The sequence below is a fragment of the Pyxicephalus adspersus genome, chromosome 2, assembly GCF_032062135.1.
Source record: "Pyxicephalus adspersus chromosome 2, UCB_Pads_2.0, whole genome shotgun sequence".
Lineage (NCBI taxonomy): Eukaryota > Metazoa > Chordata > Amphibia > Anura > Pyxicephalidae > Pyxicephalus > Pyxicephalus adspersus.
In genome coordinates, this window is record NC_092859.1 from 99,411,107 (window position 1) to 99,432,873 (window position 21,767).

Consider the following 21,767-nt stretch of genomic DNA (forward strand, 5'->3'; position numbering starts at 1 on the left):
TTGACAGTACAATTGGAATTTGTGGATTATTTCTACTTACATGATTGGATAAATATCATCTTTTGTGTTGGAGCTTTTAGGATTTTACACTTTTCATAGAAACTTTCAAACTTTCAAAAAAAACAAAAACTTCTCTAACACAACTGCATCTATAGTCCTGTGTTGAGGGGCTTCGTTTGGCAGAATGGTTTTGACATTAGTTGGAGTCACGTGATTATTTAAAATTGATTTCAGGTGCAGTTGACCTGCATTTGATTGGCTTCAGCTCCTTTTGCAGTTTCGGGAAGAGAAGCAGATACAAAGGGAACAAAGCTGGTTTACACAGGCTTTTACAGTTGTGCTTTATTTTTTTTTCCTTAGCAAATCAGTAACACCTTCCATAAAATAATGAAATTGGTGTTTTAAGTTTATAAGCCTGTTTATTATTCCTTTTGGTTTCCACGTCTGGATAGCAGCTAGAGATATTGCCCTCATTTAATTAAATCATTTCCATTGCTTGGAATAGAACATCTTAGTTATAGCGGAAAAATCCGCATTGCCCAAAAAATTAGGTACTTTATTTGCCATCCAGCAGATATTAGAAAAAAATTTGTTTTATTCTGAAAATACCTGAAAATCCTGCTCAAATATTCGTCCGTCTTCTCTTCTTAGGTCAGCACAATAAACCCACAAATACTGACCCTACTTCTATAAAGTGATTGAAAAGTTGAGTTGCTGTAGCGTAAACGTTTTGTCTTGACCCAGTTTTCTGGGTTTTTTGCCTCAAAGGATCATGCTCAAAAGAAATTCAACAAGATACGGCATTGTTTTAGAACAGCAGCATGACATGGAGTTTAAGCTTTTTTTAATGCAGAGAGGGTCTGTAAAGTCTACTGTAATCCTGTGACCAGCACCGTATCTATGGAAATACACATGGAAATAAAAAATCTATGGATTTTGAAATTGGTGAAAAGCAGCCCCAAGTAATAAGAAGTTTTTAAAATCCTAATGTTTATTAGTTGTTTATATGAACAGCTGAGCAACCCATACAGTAATTGAGTACTTTTAAATGTTTTAATGGGTGAAAGCATGGTAAGGATAGATGAGTTTATTTTAATTTGCATGTGGTGTTGAAGTGTACATTTTCACAAATCTGCCTTCCACTATGCCTATTCTTAGATACTGGGGTTGTAACGGCTATATGAAATGAAGGATTTCTCCTGGATTTCTATTTCTTTATAGAATTGGATAAACATGTGTTTTCCCTCATGGAATATTAACCTTCAGTAGGCCCTATGGGCCATGTCTGATTTAACTCCTCAGTGACCAAAGTCACATTAGTTTTTGTTCCTAGTGTTTTGTGAGATCTAGGATGCTTGGAGGTCAGTGAGGTGTAGGGCTATGTGTGAGTTCAATGGTAGAAATGGTAAACTCCTAACATGTACAAGTTTTTCAGGGTTCATGAATTTGACATGAATGTACACCAATGTATACAACACCCTTGCAGACTTGCATAATTTTGTTTCAGTAGTTCATAGTAATTTATTTTAGTTCATAGTCACATTATGTGTACAATGCTATTTTGTGCTTACATAAATACAACTATCATTTTTACACATCTTTCATGAGATAAGATGCAATGTTACCTTCAATCATTTGTAAATGTAGAAATAGGTTTGTCTTGGCCGCAAAAGTCTGTGTTTATCTGTCCATAATACCATATGAGACAGTGTGAGAAATGGATACGTTTTCTTTCATGTTATATTACCAAAATTTATATTTTTAGATATAAATACAAGACTCTGAAAATGTTCTAAACATTTATTCTTATCAAATTATGAAATGCAAAGCGAGCAAACATGAATAATCTGAATCAAATCAATATGTGGTGTGACTATACTTTGCCTTCAGACTAGCACTAGTTCTTATGAGTACACTTGCACAAAGTCAGGGATTGTTGTCAGGTTTATGTTTAACCAATTATATAAACAGGTGCCAAGGATAATGATTTTCATATGTAGTTTGTAACAGTTGTGTAGGAGGCCTACAGTGAAGAACAGCCAATCTCTTTTACTGAAGTGAGGTTGTTGAAGACTGTTTCACGGCATGGGTCATACACCATGGCAAAACTGACCACAGCAAAAAGACACAACAAGGTCTCTTCCACGCAAATATTACAAAGTAAACTGTGGTTTCAAGATGTGGTGTTCAGGCTCTTTTGAAGTAGCACAAAAAAGTGGGCAACGTTGAAGTCCATAGACACAGTGGTTGGATAAGGAACCTTGGTGTGGCAGGTGAAAGACACACCATGCTTACTTCCTTTCGAAATCAGAAGATGTCCAGCAGAGACATCAGCTCAGAACTACACAGACTTGTGGGACTCCGGCACTCCTATTTACTGTCTGGAGAAATCTGTACAGAAGACGTGTTCATGGATGACATACAGTTACAAAGCCATACCTTGGACTTGGAAACATAACCAAACAACTGAACTGGGGTGCAGAAAAACTGCAGATGCTCTTGACTGCTCAAATCCGATTGAAATATTTGGCTGTAGCAGAAGTTTGAGTGTGGAGAGTGGTACAATCATTGAATGTCTGCGTAGTGGAGGATACTTGAAAGTTTGGGGCTGCATTTTGCATTTCAGGCAATGACACAAACATACAGCCAATGTAATTCAAAACTATCTTTACTGTAAAGAACAAGAAGTGATGTTGGGATCAGGACTCTGTGTGGGCCATACCATCAGGAGTCTGGGATTACAATAAGTTGAAGATTTTAAGCAAACTTCGCCCACAGAGCATCTGTTTGTTCTTTAAGATGTTTGGAACAACCTACCTTCCAAGTTCCTCCAACAACTGTGTGCAAGATTACTTAGAAGAATGGATGTTTTAATGGCAAAGGGTGGTTCTGCCAAATATTGATTTGATTTAGAGAAGTGTCAATGTGATGATAAAAATCTATAGACACTTTTATTTAAGCATTTTAGTTTGCAGCATTCTTTTTCCACATTTTTTTTTCTTTGAAATTTTTACTAAAACTTTTAACTATATAATGATACAAGATATTAGGAAAACAAGAAGAAAAAAATCATGAAACAAATGAGAAACCATAAAGTGAAAAATGTAAATTAAAAAGTTTAATTCAAAGTTTAGAAAAGGTGTTTAATAGGTGGTCTGCATTAGTTAGTAGTCCCTTTCCTATGTTAAATAGCTAAGCAAATTGTGTAGCCCTGGTCCCAATATCTTTGGCTTGTTGGTCCATTCAGATATAATAAAAAGATAAACTATGCTTAAGTATCCATAAACATAGTTTTTGGAAAACAGGCACAGGAAACAGGCTGTAATATTTAAACAATTGATAACTCGCAAAAAACAAGCAAAGATCCCCTAAATTACATAAATGCTTTGCTTTTTTTTTGTTGCGAGTTTATAATCCAGCTGGTGTGCAGCTGGATGGTTAATGTGTACCTTCATAGGAGCTACTGTGACCGCTATGAAAAGTAACAGATTGCTGTATGTATCTGATAAGCCGCAGGTTGGGGACCTTTTTAAATTTAAGAAATAATGCTTATTGTTTTAGAGACATACAGAACGTTTGCTTTTTTTTTTTTCCTCAACAGAAAAAAGAGCTGATTCCTTTACAAGTAAAAGCCAGTTTATGCACTTGAGGAGAATGTCAGATCCCATCTTTAAGTGAACACAACAATGGTCCATTTTAGGAGGACCAGTATTTGAATGGAAACAGAAATAAGAATTCTTAGAGAACTCCCTGCAGACCATTCTCTTCAGTAGTAAAAATCAAAACCGTTCTTGAACATATTATTCTTACACATGCCTCTGGAAGGTCGGGGGATTATGTCTTGCTGTCTGAATTTTTTCCATAACAGCCATAATTGGAGCAACTCGTAGCAATATTTGAAGATAATTTTACCCACTGAAAGTTCATCTACCTCACTTTATATATTTCCAGTCTACAGTTTTAGAAGAAAACTGGTTTTGTCTTGAACTGATGCAATTTTATTTCTATAGTAGAAATATACAACCATGAATTAGAGAACACTACATATGATTTATTTCTGTTATCTGCAGCTGCTATTTTTTATGCTCTAACAAAATGGTGGTGCTTCTGTGACACATCACAGGCATGGTTAAATGGTACAAAAAATATTATATATCTGTCTTAAAAATGTATGATGTGTAGGGTACAATGCTTTTGGTGTATACTGTGGTTAGCAGTGCTTCACTGCTATGAAGTATTATTACAAGGCACGTGCTATGATTTTTAAACCTAATTTAATTTTACACGTGCATTTTTTACAAGAATTGTGAGTTTCGTTTAAGCACATGAGTGCATAAAAAAAAAAAGTTAAACAAATGAAACCATTAACGTATCGCACAATTTCTAAAAAAAAAAATAAAAAATGGATATTTAAATTCTTTTATATTTCAATGCTACTATTCAAGTCCTCACACTTGAATAATAAATGTATTTTCTTGTTTTAAAGATTGACATACACCAGTTGTCTGCCATATTTGTTGAAATATAGATTTAATAACAATTTATACTGGAAAAAAAGATTGTGTGTTTAACCATTACTTAGAGAAGCTTTCTGATTTAACACTAGATTACAAAATGTAAAATGTGCAGTGATACTTGGGGTGTATATTTATAAATATATTGCATAGTGATTTTTTTTTTTTTAAAGTGGTTGGTTGTTGTGGGCAAATGTACTTGAAAGCCAAATACACACGTTATCACAAGTGAAGGGAGGAATCGGCGGTAGAAGAGTATAAATGGTAACTTAAATACACATTGGCTTTTGCATGGTTTCTAAGTTAATGGCACGTGCACTCCTATTAGTTGGTTGTTAAAACCAAATATGATCACATTCACATGACTACAAAGTGAAAGCAAATTGCAGGACTAATCATTCACTCAGAATTAACACTTGTATGCAGTACACTTCTCGGCACAATAGTGCATGTCCCCTTGCCTTTTTAAGTACATAAAAGTACACTTGCCCATCTCCTAGTTGCTCTTCACCTATTTTTAGTTTATACAAAAGTAGTAGTACTTTTGTTAAATGAAATCACTGTGCAATATTTTATAAACCTATTACTTATTTAACACACGGCTGTTTTATAAAGGGACTTGGTCTTATTTCTTTGCGGGCATTTATGTTTTTGATTAACAGTCAGATTTTAATATTGATGGTATTTGTATCTCACATCTTAGGGTGACTTTATTAACCAAAGATTATTTAGATGCCTTAACAGTCATATATAAAAAATGGTTTTGCACAGATTATTTTGTAGTTTTATGTTTTTTTTTTTAACCTTATAGTAACGTTACTTCTCTGTTTTACCTCAGATCTGATGCTGTTGGTAATAAATGGTAACAAAGCTAACTCTGTACAAGCACAACATTTTATTTTGAAATTGCTTAAGGTGAAGGAGGTACATGTCAGTCAGGAGAGACTTCACACATGCCTGGTACTCCATTCAGGGAACTGTTGCTTATTTAACAATGCACTGCCTGCTATCATGTCATGTCCACCCCCTGCAGAGGGAAGGGTCTGAGCAACCATCGATTTAGAGTGTGGACGTTTTTAAATATTGGCTTTTCCAAATGTTAGTTGATTCCTGTTTCATCTTACAAGACACACAGGGAATTTTAAACAAGAACACATTTGAAAAACATCTGTGCGATTAAAGGTGCTTCACTTTAGAGAGTCAGTTGGAGAACATTTTTGTGTGTTCTGTTGACCAATACATATTAAGCAAAAACCACTGACATGTTTTACAAATACACTATATTAGCTCATATTGAATATTTTTTTTTTTACCATCTATTTTAGTAAAAGCTGCTCTGTAGTTACAGGCAAACTGAACTTTTTCAGTTTTTATTCTCTAAATATATATACAAGTGCATCAATACAAAAGGTGCCAAGTCTTTTTCCTTATAAAGCAGCTACATCCTGCATAAAAAGCCAATTTTTTGGCATTTTGCTGCAGAGAGGAAACCTCCCACTGTAAGATAGCAGTGGTCACTCTGTGTAAAATCGCCCCATGCTGGTTTGGAACTAGCTCTTTGATCAGCATGGAATATTTTTCTGCTTCTCTACAAAGAGCAAGGTTCCTTCTCTGAAATGTATTGGCATTGGCAACCTAACTGGGAGACTTTAAACATTTAATATCAAGAACCAAACACAATCTCATAGCAGTTTTAGAGAATTATCGGTTTTCCCTGTATAAAAACTTATAAGACTGATTTCCAGTTAGATATAAAGAAACGCCATACAACTACATATTCAGTAAATAATGTGTTTTAAAATCAGACTTTTGTAACTGCCTGAATTTTTTCATTTGTGTCGGCCTTCTGTAATTCTTGTATAGCATAATTCATACTGGGATAGGGACAAGCAGCCCAAGAAGCTGATTGGGTATGCTTCATTTACATGTACTGAGAAGGAAAATGATGACAGCTGAAAAGTAGAAGGAAAAAATGCGGAAAGTTGGCCAAGCTTTATTGTTTAACTACAGAAATATGTCATTAGCCTGGCAGAACTGTGGATGAACAGCGTTACTTTTGTCAGGTAAGGCAGTAAGTCCCAAAACATGGCACACGTGTGCTCGATCTTCCTTTCACTGGGAATGGGCGAAACTACAGGATTGTGCGCCAGATGCTCCACTTGATGGAAGATTTTTATTTAGATTTGCTTGATCATTCTGCATGATGTATGTTTACTAACAAGGATCAAAAAATTCTTGTTGATTGGAACGCAGAAGCTGTATCCAGGAACCACCCTTTTAAAGGACAATGGCTCTACAGTCAGACTACAAATTATCCTTTTCTGTCTAATGTCCTTTTCAATTCCCCAATTCTACACAGTCCACATCCAGATACAAACATATACCCCTTAACCTGTAGGCAGACATAAGACACCTTTTTGCAGTTTTGTAATGATTTATGCTTTAAAAAATGTATTAAAAGCAGTGTATGTACCTGAACTGACCATGCATCAGCCTGGTCTTACTCTCTGTAGAACAGCACAAGGAACCAGTCAGTTAATGCTCAAAAGAAGCAATTAAAATGAGAGGTCAGCAAGCTCATTTCTGTGCTGCTTCCCCTTTTACTATTTGGTAGCAGGTTCGGGCAGGTTAAGGGGGACAGTCTGTGCACAGTATAAGTGGGTTGAATGATGCCAACCACCAGACTGTGGACATCTTTTGGCATAAAAATGTACCCTGGAAGGTAGGGGGAAATCTGTAAATTCTTTTTTTTTTTTTTGGGTGAGAGAAGCATTTTTCAGGAGTCAAATTTGGACTTTGCTACTTTTTGTATTCTTTTCTTGTTTTCCACTAGGTTCCTGTAGCAGAACTTTTTTAAAGTTTTATTTTTTTCTACTAAACTGTAAATATTTCATGCTTTTGTTACATCTTGGACCTCAAGGTTCTGAATGTTCTTGTTCAAACACAGGAGTTCTGCATGGAATCATTCGGGTATGTTATTGCATGCCTTCATCAGGTTAATTTTCTTAGTACCTAGATTGGAGAACAATCTCATACTTTTTTTTTGGTCTGAGTCTTGGTCTGATTGTCCATTTAGGAAGTCTCGTTTGCGAATTTCAAATTAAGCTCTAAAACGCAATATTTGGCTGTTGTGGGACAATACAGTACAGTACAGTCCATTCCCCTGACATACCAGTTTTGGAATCAAAGACCAAGGTTGTCCATGGGTTGATGCCTATGAAATTTGTGTCTAGAGTCAGAGACATTCTTCCCGTCTTCTGAAATTCCTTACAGTAGATGCCAGTCTGTTGGTCTTGGGAGGAATCCTGGTCACCTAGATGCAGGGGATCTTGTCATCAGAGGAGTCATGCCTCCTTCCTAACATATTACAATTTTTAGGCAATGTGGAGGCCTTTAAAGTATTGGGCTGTTCTTCTGGAAAAACATCTAATCCAGGTTTAGTTGTACATTACCACAGTGGTGGCATACACAAACATTTAGTGAAGAACCAGAAGTCTGACTACAGCAAGAGAGGTTTGTCAGAACCTGGTCTACTGTAAACATTTTAGGTGTACACGGTTGGTCCTCAGCTTGCAGCGCCTGGGCCAATGGCAGTAGTCTTTACACCCAGGAATTGGGTGTCCCAGGACTCATGTTGCAGGCAGGGGAGGATGCTAAGGTGGACCTCTTGGCTTCCAGGTTTAATAACAAACTGGACAGGTTTGTGTCTAGAATAAAAGCTAGATTAAAATTTGTAGGTGGCTCCATGGGATCAGTACACCTTGGTCCATACCTCTTACAGGATTGAGGTGAAGGGCATTCCAATGAACCGCTTTTGTGCTCCAGAATATATGCAGATGGATGTTCTATGCCAACCTTGTAAGGCTTTTGGAGGCATTCTGTGGGATTTACCAGATCATCTAAATCTGTCTCAAGGTCCCAATTTACTGGCTTTTAATGGCATGGCTGTTGAAGCTGAGAGTTTTGAGTGACTGGTGACCGCAGAATCCGTGATTTCTTCTGTGCTTATGAGTCATCAGCCTCAGTCATCAGCTTCAGTGTATTGGTGTCATGTTTTCACTGCTTTAGGGATTTTTCCTCATTTGCTTATTTACAAGGTGGTAATTCTTTTTGTCATCACCTCCGCAAAGAAAGCGTCTATGCTGTTGATGGCAATTTCTTGTAAGCAAATTTTTTTTTGGTTCTACATAGGTACAAAGGGATGTTGAAGCCGATGATTTTCTATATTGCCTTTGGTAGTTTTTCACCTCAAATACATCATTCTTCTGTTTCCCTGTCTGCCTTCATTCTTTAAAAAGAGATTTTCCTTAGTTGTATGTATGTAGTTCACACAAAAGTATGTAGAGATTAGGGACAAACCATTTAATATAGTTTACAAATTATTTTTCAACATACTAATCCAATGCGTTACAGGAGTCCAACAAAACTTACCTTCATTCAACTCTTTCAAATATCTTTTGTAGACCCCTAGTTGCGTTGACCATTCATTTAAACAGCCTTACCAGAATCATTGAGCTTTGAGGATACTATATACTGCTTTATTGAATATATTGTTGTATATTGAAGTCTAAATGTTAACGTTCCAGCACCTCCTTAAATTTTGCATTCTGCTCATGGTTCGATCTGTAATTACAAATGGATGTAAGGGTGCTCTGTTTTCTTTCCATCTGTTCTACTTGACTTGTGGTAATTATGATCTAAGCTTAAGGATAAGGATCATAAGCTTTCATGTGAAGGCTAACTATTCCAGATTTGTATGTACTTCTTTGGTATCCAGCATCTGCAACACATGCAATGCTGCCAGCTTGTTTTCTGTTCAGATCTGGCATCAGATGTTGTGGCCTCATCTGATGCCAACGTTTGGTGTGAAATCATTTTGGGTATTTTTTTTAACTGCAAGCTGTCCCCAATTTCTTATTATTAATGTAGGCTCAATTGGTGTTTTGCACAACTTTGCTACCTTGGCAAAGAAAGGAGTAAATTTACCTTCCACTGCAATATTACCAGGCCTGTACTCCAATAGGTTGTGTCATACTCTTGTCTTTCAGAGGGAGAAAACAACACTTCCTTTCACTGTTAGACATATGTAAAGGTGTCAGATTCATGTGATACCTTCAAAAGTGGAAGATTGGGGTACAGCTCGGTTGATCCTCACCTGCAGCAAGAATCATAAAACAAGAACATCCAGTGCAGACATAAGTTATGTTTATTAGCCTTTCCCCTTAAAGGAAAATTACATTGGCCCCTTATGTAAAGGAACTTTTTTTTCCCCTTATATTTCAACTTACTGTTTACTGTTGATTGCTCGCAAGTGTGGCCATCAGGAGTTTTGAGTTCATTTGCCGCATGCTTTAAAAAATTGATGGTGAAGGTACTGCCAAGCAGCTATCATTTAAGGAAAAGGTCAGCAATGGCAATTCTAGATAGTTCCTTAAACCTGAACTCCATAGTTCCTTAAACCTGAATTCCAAGTAAAATGCTTTTTTTTTTCTGTTTATCTAGAGAAATGGTTCACCTCAAAATAATAAAAGTAAAATTGTTCTTCAAGTGATTGTACTAAAAAAGGTCATGACATAATGTTCTATTATATGGCATTGGATTATGATTCTAGACAAATGTTTCTGTTTTTCTAAATTTTTTTTTTTTTACGTTTTGGCTAGACATTTTGAAAATCTGTAATCCTTTTTTTTTATATAGCTCTCTGTGACTAAAGAAGTTTTGACTTTTCTCCCTGTGACAAATGATTACTAGAATGGTTATCACCTAGGAAGCAAATAAACAATAATAATAATCTGAAAGAAGTTTTACCATTGTTTTAATAATTAATCTTTTTTTTTTTTTTTTTTTTTTTTTTTTTTTCTTAAATAAAATGATTGTAGATTACATACATACCTACATTTGTGTTACTTTCTGCTACATACTGTCATTTTTAAAAGCAGGCAAAATACATTAAAGTTTTAAATCCATGTTTACCTTTTGTAAAGCCCTTTTTTTGTTCACTTAACTAAAGTGAGGTTGCCTCCGATGGGGAAAAAATTACATTTTTTGTTTCCACGTGCACTTGAATTCCCATTTTTAAAATTAAGTATGTATAAACCAATTGCCATTGTTATGTAACTTTGTTATAGTGAAGTTTTTCATAACTTATTTTTTACTACAACCCATTTAGTAGTTGAGTAGTTCATTAGTGGATTTTAGTCATTATAAATCTACCTGGTGATTGTGAAACTAAGAAGAAAACTGTTACAATCAATGAGTGAAAAAAAAAAAAAAATCCTTACAACTTATAATGGACTAGTCGTAAACATTCCCATTTTATAAATGAGATCACTAATAAAGCCATGGCAAATTAGAGAACCGGGCATTTTAGACATTGTACATGTAATAGATAGATGCATACTTGGCATAGAAAATATCATTTCAAAAGTGTTTTTCTTCACCACACAAGGAACGCAGACAGGCATTGTATTTGTTTATTATCCATAATATGCAGTGTAATACAGGGTAGGAAATGTTCTAGTTTGTGAAATTACTGCACTAATTCTTTACAGCTTTTTTCCTCTACATTGCAAGTTCTATTTTGTATATGACAGCTGGGCACTGTGAAAAACATATTTTCATATTTGTGAATTACTCTATCCTTTTTCTTTATCCAGCAGTTTTACTTTACCAAAATGCGGTAAAGGCAAACCTGCACTTGTGCGACGTCATACTATTGAAGACCGAAGTGAACTAATATCTTGTATAGAGAATGGAAATTATGCAAGGGCAGCAAGAATAGCCGCAGGTATGTTCCCATTAGGTGTTTTAAGGGTTTTTATGGTTATGATTACAGAATGTTTTCTTTAAGTTAATTTTTGGAGGGGTTTTTAGATTGGTTTAAATTATTTTAGTTTGCTATAAAGTTATGCAAGCATACAATCTGGTTCTTATCACATACAATTTGGTGCTTACGTCATTGAGTCATGGTAAATGTTAACATTGCATCACTCTTACATGCACCATTTAATTGCACGACTTCACAGGCATTTAAATGTCTATATGCAAAAGTAAATAAACTTCTACTAAACCTACACTTACCCCCCTTCAGAGGAAGTAAACATATAAAAGTTGGGTATACATACAATATAAATGGTAATTGTTGTATGTATGAGGCTTTAGATGTATGGTAAATATCACACTGTTAAACACCAAGCAGCTGGTATATCAATTAGGCTCACATCCAGTGTCAACTACCAATAAGTGGTGGTTCAAGTATCCATTTTGCACAAACATTCACACATTTGATGTTTTGAGTATATAAAAATATATAATAGTAAATAAAATAGTTTCTTAGCTGTTTTTTTTTTCTTTTAATCGGACAGAAGTTTTTTTTTTTTTTGTAATATCCCAAGTGAAGATGGAATGTATGTGTTTAAGTGTTTTGTATAAGCTTGATATTTTTGTTGTCATTACACATTGCATTCTCTTTTTCAATTTAGAAGTTGGACAAACAAACATGTGGGTGTCAGCAAGTCCAAATTCATCTTACCTCGAACCTCTAAAAGTAGTCTGGGCCAAATGTAGAGGTTATCCTTCTTATCCAGCATTGGTAAGAATGAGAAGCATTTTCACTTTGATCTGGGTAGTCCCAGACACAGCAAGTATTGTAAGATAAACATAGTCAAGCTATCCTTTTATAGTTATATACATACAGTAGGTCTCATTAAAAGTGTTCTTAGTACTAAAACGTTGACAGTGGTGCTTCATACATATATGACTTAAATATTCCTTGGTACTAATTGCAGCAAGTCTGCATTGAGTATATACCTTCCTTGGTTAAGAGAAACATTTTGCTTGTGACATGTAGTATTGAGCACAACACCTTTTGTATAGATAAATTAGTCTAGTTGTAAAATTGTTTTATGTTCTTGTTGCTAAACCTAAGTATTATCTTGTACTCATGATTGGAATGGCTGGTGATGCTTCAGTTTGACTGGAAAGATTATAGTACAGGTTGACAATCAAAAATCTGGCAACCTCTGGACCAGAAGTGTGCGGGATTTTCAAAAACTCCCAAATTTTTTTTTATATATATATACTCGCCTCCACACACAGGCCAGCTTGCCTCTTGCAGCACCCACGGTCATCTGGCACAGTTCCAGGGAGCAGGCAGCAGGGACATCTCAACGTGTATTTAGTGTAGCAAGCAAGGCCTAACAGCTGTTTCTGCAGAACAGCGCCATCAAAACATCAGTGTCCAAACAGTGTACTACAGTCCCTGTATTGAAAATGTGATCCGAAACTCATGCCGGAAAACTGAAAGAACCGGATTATCGATGGCTGGATTTTCGATTGTCAACCCGTACTAGGTACTAATTTTCATACTTGTACATGGCACTTAACCACAAGAAGAATTTATAGAAGCAGCTCAGTACTGGAATGCTTGATTAAAACATGTCTTTCCATTAAGCTCCAGTTGTTCATTTTAGTGCACACTTTTGATACAGGTGGCTTCATAAGAAAGCTGTTTTGTGGAGACTAAAGATTTATTACAAACACCTTTACCAAAAGTCAATTATGTTTATTTTACATGCTTTGTGTGCAAGCACCTCAACTTGTCATAAATTTGCATTAAATAAAACCTGTCTTTTTGGAAAATTAGGTTCTGTCTTTTGTGGGATTCTTATTTGCCCGAGGTTATACTAAATTATTTTAAAGATATCTTTTCTTTTAGATAATAGATCCCAAAATGCCACGTGTTGGTTGTCACCATAATGGTGTTGCTATACCAGTTCCACCAATGGATGTTTTAAAAACTGGAGAACAGATGCAAACGCGAGCTGAGGAAAAGCTGTTTTTGGTTCTTTTTTTTGACACTAAAAGAAGCTGGTAAGAATTATTGTTCACTACACTTCTTTCTCACAAATTACATGCACAAAGTACATTTACAGACCATATCTTCATGAAAATGCTAGTAAGTGTTAAGAAATATGCTTTTATTACATTTATTATTTTATTTTTTTATTTCGTTATTTATTTCTTTTTACTTTACTTTTTTTTTCTGCCAGGTAGCCTTCCTTGACTATAAAATATCACAAAACATAATTTCAAAGTTTTTGATATAAAAAATAAATTGTACTGTGGACACATTTTGAATCTGTTCCTCTGTAAGGTGCTTTAGGTGCCCTTAAAAACAGATACCCAGATAGAGACCCCATTATTTTTGCTAGTGGAATATGTTCAATCCCTTTAGCATTTTCATGTAGATTGGTCAAAAAATAGTTTTACTAAATGTTTTACTTGGTTTATGTTTAATCTGTTGTGTCCGCGCACTACCTAGATGTTTGAGAATTTAAAAGTAAACTGCTGAAATCCCTGTAATTAGTCTGCTTGTTTCCAGCAATGTGATTTTGTGAGATTGTCTGGAGAGAAAACACTTCTATAACATCAACTAATCTAGGACTAATATTATTTTGTCCCGCATAACCCACTTTCCCATTCAATCTAGTTAGAGGTTGGGAGAGACAATATTTGTAAATCTACCCAACAGCAGCAGATAGAGCTGTATTCTGGTGCAGAATAAATCTCAGACCTCAAACAGAATTACAAATTCGTGCTTTCACCATTTTTCTTTGTATGGTTTTTGTTTGTAGCTCATTTTAAGTTTTTATTTTTAATATTGTGTTATGTTTCTGCCTACTTTGTCCACATAAAGTGACAATGCAGACAGGATGTGTCCATGGTTTTAGCGCCTATCCCATTTTGAGCTCCCCAACCCCCAGTCTGACAAGTGGGGCAGTGGCTCTGGCTGATGCACCCACCAAAAGGGGTCAGGAGAAGGACCCTGCCTGGGGGGGCACTCTGGCCAGAGCCGCAGATCATGTTTCCCTGAGATAGCGCAGGTTCAGGGAGGTGGGTGGGTTGTGTCTTTTGAACACAACCTGCCTACTCTTTCATCACAGGCTCAGACCTGCAGTGGAAGAGTGGGAGGGTTCTGGCATCATGACTTTAAGGGAAAGTTTCTTCCTCTTTGAGTGAAACACAGCTCCCCGCGCATTCGCGTTCTGGAGTCTGTGCATTTAGTGGTCTGCGACCTGCAAAAAGGGTAGATGGGTAGAACTTCCTATGTGATGTCCTTTGCAAAAACAGTAAGGGCTAATTAGCACTGGCAGTGAGGGTACAGTGTGTTTACCACTTTTGATTTAATACCATCACTTTCAGACTGTTATGAAAAGATATCAGCCCAGTTAGAAATGCATTGGGCTATCTCAGCCATAGACTTTGCACTCAGTGTTAAGCCGAACATTTGTGGAAGTGATAAAAAGCGTGAATCTGAGCATGTATATATGCAGTGATCGAATAAAGCTGCCGTTATGTGCTACACACAGAAAATAGTTGTTAAACAATTTAGGATGAAAATATACCCTTTATAAAGGGTTGGTAAGACGTATCTGTGTGCTTCGCTCTAACTTTACAACCACACAACAAAGTTTCTTTAGGGTAATAACCAATGTCTGTGGATTGCATTATGTAAAGGTATGATTTTGATGAGTTTTCTTTTCTGTTTATAGGCAGTGGCTTCCAAAGTCAAAAATGGTTCCTCTTGGCATAGACGAAACCATTGACAAGCTGAAGATGATGGAAGGGCGAAACTCAAGTATTCGGAAGGCTGTCAGAGTTGCTTATGACCGTGCTTTGAACCATTTAAGCAGGGTTCAAGGAGACTCCGTTAGTGATTTTAGCGATATTGACTGATGAAGGTGCTACTGAGACACACCACGCCTCATGTACTCTTTAAGCTTTATCTCTAACCTCTTCCTCTGAAAGAATGTACTCAAATTACAACTCCTAATTGCTGAAAGGTGAAGATGTTTTGTAAAGGAGCATGAAGCTTTTGCTGCACCTTGGATGACTTTACTTTATAGTTGATTGGAGGAGCTTCCACTAAAGTTGTCAAGCATTCTGTTTATAGTGTTGATAATATGTACATAATTGTATATTGGGAAACACTTAACTTATTCTTACGTTGACGTAGTAATTCCTACCAGGTGAAAGCCTATTGAAACTGTTTTTTATTTGCTCTAAAATTAGATGTATAATTGTAATTTTTTTAAGTTTAAAAGGGTTGAGCCTTAGCACCACTTTACATAAGGACAAATGTTTTGTAAGACTTCACTAGATTGGAAAATAGCTATGTTTAAAATATATTTAATGTACTGCTACCTAGCCTGTCCATTCTCATATTTTGACTACTGTAATTAAATGAGTATTTTAAATGATGTAATTACCATTACAAAGAGTACAATGTGCTATATCATGTAAACTGTTTTATTTTAACAGGGCATTGGTAAAGTCCACTGGCCTTAAGGTGTTAAAGCTAGTATATATAAATGAATTTGCTTCCTTTAAGAGATTTTCTACTGGTTGAGATGTGACATTCTTCATTTAATAGCAGAGGCATATCTCTCTTAATACAGATTCCTCTGGCAATTACCAGTAACTTCTGTTCAACCTGAAACTATACTGTTAGCTAAGGGTAAACCTGTAATGAGAGAAATATCTAAAATTAATTAGCAGTCTCTGCTTTTTTTTAAAATAAATTCTAGTTGTTGGACTGACTGAATTGCAGTTCTCTCCCAATTCCTGATCTAAACAGGAGTTCTATCTTTTTTGTTGTATGCTTGTTCCAGATCATCTATCTAGATAGTATTGAAGCTACAACCAGCCAGACAACATGTACATTTGGAAGGAGATCAGCAATGGCAACCTAATAAGGAATTTCTCTCTGTACAGGATACCTTTAAATCTAAAATTTGTGTTACTTGCCTAAAGACTAGCAGTGAAGCAGATCACGTTACCTAGTAACTTTTCATTTAGTGGAAAATCCTATTAAAGCTCCTACATAGAAGTCTTTCCATATAAAGAATATTATATTTTTATTTAAGAAACCATATGTATTTGTGGTGTCATAAGATGCATTCTGCTAAAAAAAATGTTTTCTTTAAATTCACTTAGCAGAACTGCTGTATTATCACCTTCAAAATTATTGCACTCAACTGCAACCCAAAACTTTTTTTTTCCTAATGCTCCTTTTTATTTTAAAAATCGTTTTCATGTTTTAAATATTTTTAATATTTTTGAGATAAGGGTGTTTTTGGCAAATTGTTCCCTTTAAAGATCCCACTACCTTTATCCCATAGATTTTATTTTTTTTATAAGCATAAATATATATAAATTTAATTATATATATGTGCCTGGGTTGTTTTGTTGAAAATGTTAATTTGCTTTAAACTGAGAATTTAATTTTGTCAGTCTATTAACATGTATTTTATATTGCGGGCACATAAATGTCAACATGGTTTCAAGAAATATGCATCAAAATCTGTTAAGGAATTAAAAAAAATGCCTTGTGGTTTTCTTTTTTTATGGAAATGGGTTTAGGTAACCTGTTATAATTTAGAAAAGCTTGGTAGCAATAGAACCTTTGGATACATTTTGTATGGTACATGTGATGTATATAGAATTAGTACTTTATTTTTATTTCTAAGACCTAAAGCATTATGTTAGGGACATATATGTATGATGGGTTTCCAAAGCTGCATTTTTATATTAAAATAAAAAGTCAAGATTTTGATGTATTTGTGTATCCTGGTGCTTTTATAAGTTGTTTATAAGCACTATTTTTATGATGATTAAACAAAAAAAGAACATCTTTGGCAATAGTATTGGTGTAACCTTTGATTTCTAAATCTGAAGGTACTGTCTTTTCTGTTAATCAGGTCAGAAAAAGAGGTGTCTGATATGCTGCAGTGTTTCGTGCCTTAAAACAGAATGAATTCCCTACTTGGAGGAAGTTTTTGCATATATATTAACTTTTTACTCCCAGTTTGTGTCATGATTGGTATTTTTCCTTTCATTGGTTGGGGGTCTCCATGCAGGTAGTTTTTGGCGGGTTGCCCAAGAAATACTTATGGAACTTGGCAACAATCTGTTTTAGGGTGGGTGTTAAGATGCCCTTTGACCTGACATGATATTGTTGGATGATGGATGTTATAATTTGTAACGAAACATAGGAATGTTTCCTGCTCTGAGATGTTTGTATGCACAAATTTCAGCTTGTACAAGAACAGTACAAAACATTTAATCAAGCTATGGGTAGCTTTGTTAAACCTGTTAAAGCAACCTTTAGTTCCAAATTTTTGTGAATATACAGTGGGAGTTCTAGCTGTCACTTCAGTAGAAATTTTAGTTAGGTTTCAAGTAGTACTAAGACATAATAAAGCTTGTTAGCTGCTTGATTTAAAGAAAAAGTCCTTTGTTGGCATTTAAATCTGTGTAGAACATCTCTAACCTGGAGCTGAAGGCTTCTATTACCCTTCATGGCGGTAACCCCAAGCCACTCTCTGGGTGGCATTGTAAAGGACTTACCTGGTCCTGGCGGGCCCCGAAGCCTCCTCTGGCGATGTCTGCCCGGCATCTGTGTTCCCCTAGCCTTGCGTCCCTGGCGTGATCAATGTGATGCGTGAGTGTGGGGCGGAGCGGAGCGGTGGGAGGTGTGACCGGGTGGGAAATTTAAACAGTGTACTGCAATTCAATAATTCAAAATTACTGATATGATCAGATAGCCAGGGAGGTTAACTATTACACAAATTTTAAAATTTACATGGATTCCTTCTGGAAGTATACTGAAAATGGTGTATTTGCTTATTTTTTGCTCTTTATTTCCTCAATGGCATCCTCTTTAATTTGGTGTTCTCCTCAACCTCTCTTCTATTTAGGTGACAAGAATTTTTACCCCCTCCTTCACAATGGTGGTTTCTAGAATTGACAGTGGATGTCCTCCTCCTTTCCCAGAAGTTAAAATGTTGGAATAAACAATATTACCACTGTTGGTGGTGCCTACACAATTTAGCTTTTTTACGTATGCTTTTTACTATTAGGAAATAAATAGTTTTAAAAACATCAGTTTATCCTTGCATTTGAGGCGCAGCATTTATTATTGCCACATCATGGGGATCATTTTTACACAGTATTTACCGCCGACATATTATGCAACTCTTCAGAGTCCATAGTCATGTTACTAGCTGTCCCTCAAAGAGCCTCCCAATCGAATGTCTACCATAGTCATATGTCAATTTCGGGGGAAGCCAAATAATCTAACCGCATGTTTTTGGAATCTGAGAGGAAACCCACGCAAACACAGGGAGAACCTGCAGACTCCATGCAGATAGTGCCAAGATTTGAACCAGAGTGCTTAACTCCGAGCCCCTTTGCCACCAGGACATCCGATTAAGGTCTGTTTTAAACTAGTACCTAAGCTTACATAGCTGTTCTGCCCCTGCATGATGGTGATCAATAATGGAGAATGCCAGAACTGCTGCTGCACACCTTTCAGCCAGCTGCCTCAGGGTGGTGTTTAGTACTGTGTAAAGCAGGAGAAAATTACCAGGATGAGTTTTTTTATTGAGAAAAAGAAACCCAGAAGTGTGAAAAGCTACATGGCTCTTGTAAAACTCAAACAGTATAAAGAGAAAAAGTTATTGCGTACAAATGAGTGCATGACTTAAGTCAAGTCTAGACACTTAAGTCAAGGAAAGATTAAGAAGCACCACTAACACTCACTCAAACAATTAAAATAGTTTTATCACTGAAAATTCAAGTCTATGTATTTCAGCTTATTCACCTTACACTTCCATTTAAGGTCTAGTGTGCCTTTGGAAATTTTAAAATAAGGGGTGGGAGGGGAAGACAATAGGATAGAGGGCGGGCGGGGTTAAGGAGTCAAAGATCAGATAAGAAATGCTTCAACTCTTTAGCCTTCTCCGCAAGAAGGAACAAATAATAGAATAGGGAGCATAGGTGAAGGAAGTGCGAATGGGAGGATAAAGACATAGGTATAGACAATTTCAAGACAAATCACAGATACACGTATAACGCCTCATGTTACAGCAACTTGGAGGAGGGAGTGACAGGACACTATACTACCTAGGCACACCCATCATCCCCACCACAAACCACAGCATTACACATAACCAAGCCACCCATTATCAGAGAAAAAAAAGTGTTACAAACTGTTCCTCGTACTGGCTGACAGTCCAATTTTTTTTACATATTTCCTGACTGCTCCACGTTTGCGTATACATGGATTATCCCCCTACCCCTCCTACTCTCAGCACCACTGGATAAATTCAAGGTGGGCCATACACCTAGTGTTCTTTTTATTTCCTCTTGTATACTCCAAGCACTGGTGTGGCCACTTACCTGGATGCAGTATATCTCAGGCTGTCCTCTGTCCAGGTGAAGTCCCCCTATATGGTTTTTAAACGTCACCTTGTGAGAAGTCCCACTTCAGGTCCCTCCGGGCATCTTCCAGTGCTTGATAAATCCAAGACAATCCACAAATCGTTGCACACACACACTACTGTCTGTAGCTGTGAGGTATGGTAATTTCTTTGTTTGGATTACAATGTGAATCTTGGAATCCGCCTAATGTGTATGCTGGAGAATCACTTCAATGGAGGTTCTTTATTATTTATGTATGTGTAACAAGGTGAAAGTATTTGTTGGGCTACAAGTAACAGAAAGGTTACAGAACAATATAAAACACTAGCTGTTGCCTAATTAAAAATTAGTAGTTATCTTTTTTGGATGTGTATGGCCCAAAACAGCAACAGCTCCAACGGCAAGATCACAGGACTCAATTTACCCCAGGGAGTTCCCATTTTCATATCATCTAACTGGGACGAGTCAGGCAGGGAGAAGCTGGCATTTGTTTATGTATATCCAGAAAATGTCAACATCATCACATCAATTTTATGATATCCATAGGTAACAATTATACACTGATCTCAGCCAATCAAATTGTTAAATGACCATTGTTACCTCACTTTGATCAAACCTTGTTACATTATAATGTTAAAAAAAAATTGCAATTGTTAGTATGAGATTATATTTTTTTATATTACCAGCTGCTTTCTCAGGATCCATCAAGGCATTACAGCCATAACTTTCTTGTTATCAGGTCACTCCTACTTCAACAAGTGGGAGAAGGAGGACACAAGATATCCACAAGGGCACAGAACAGACAGTTTGCAGAAATCCACAACACATGTATTCACTATTCCATTTTTCTGTATTTAATTTGTTAAAAAAAGACTAACTCTTAGGTGGCTCTCTAGTGGTAAAATTATAAAGCCTCGCCATTCCTGCTTCAGTATGTTATAAGCAGATTTGTCCCTGGGGCCACATTCACAAAGTGTGATTAAATACTTTTTCCTAAAAAGAATCTGTCAAGCTCTGTGTTGCTGCAAATCTTACAGCTTGTGGATCTGCATGATGCAATTAGTTCTGTTTATCTGAATCCAGCAATCTGAGTTTAGAACTCGGTGGAACCTACTTTAAAGATTTACCATTCCATTCAGATTCCCAGATCGCATTGCATGTAACTGCTACAAAGAACTGTCAGAACTAGTAGCTGCTCCTAATGTGACTTGGTATCTATAGAGTCATCATGGCTACCTGATACGATCGGTTTCGCCAAGCACTACTGAAGCAGTGTTTCCACAAATGCAACTTATTCTGGAACACCTTCAAATTTAGGATTTAAATTAAATACACTGAAAGGTCAGGCTTCATCTGTTTCAATTTTCACCAGTTACTGCTGGTCACTCAGCACCTACATACATTCAGTTCTTTAAGACAATGCAGGATGCCAAGACATGACGGGTAGGACCTTATGAGTTATTGACAAAGTCTAACTAATCGAAATGGCTGAAGATGGAAAAAAAGTTGTGCAAATGTAGGTTCATTTATTTTATTGCAGAAGTGACATTGCCTGTCCTTTCTGAAATAAAGGATCTGCATGGTTGCAATTTTTTTAGTTCTGCTTTACCAATACAAAAAAAAATGCCATATTCCCTGTTATCAGCTGATCTTGGTGACTGTTCTACAAAATAGTGCATTCACTTTAGTATGTTGCTGTGGCTATTTTTACAATGTCATTAGGCACAGATAATTGGTACTTTACAATGCAGCCGGTATGAAGATTAATAGCAATATTCCTAGTGTGTTTTATTTTATTCTATAAAAGCACTCTTTAAATAAAACACAAGATGGCAGTGTTGCACTAGAAGCATGAATATTTTCAATGTCAGCTGGAGATGCACATGCAGTTATTGTTATTTTCAGCTATTCAATAACTAAAGCTTTTTTTTGTATACACATAATAATCAATACTCTCAGCAGTGTAACCATGTTATTCTCTTTTCAACC

At 36.1% G+C, this 21,767-nt stretch overlaps 1 protein-coding gene across 1 annotated transcript in view; it reads left to right on the plus strand.

The window, feature by feature from the left end:
- BRD1 (bromodomain containing 1) overlaps window positions 1-17,218 on the plus strand; it is a 35,193-nt gene extending 17,975 nt beyond the window's left edge. The window contains exons 9-12 of the mRNA XM_072399037.1: window positions 11,122-11,301; window positions 11,996-12,105; window positions 13,231-13,385; window positions 15,068-17,218. Coding sequence (XP_072255138.1) covers window positions 11,122-11,301; window positions 11,996-12,105; window positions 13,231-13,385; window positions 15,068-15,251 — 629 coding nt within the window. The 3' untranslated portion in view covers window positions 15,252-17,218. The remainder of the gene's footprint in view (window positions 1-11,121; window positions 11,302-11,995; window positions 12,106-13,230; window positions 13,386-15,067) is intronic.
- Window positions 17,219-21,767: the final 4,549 nt, after the last annotated feature.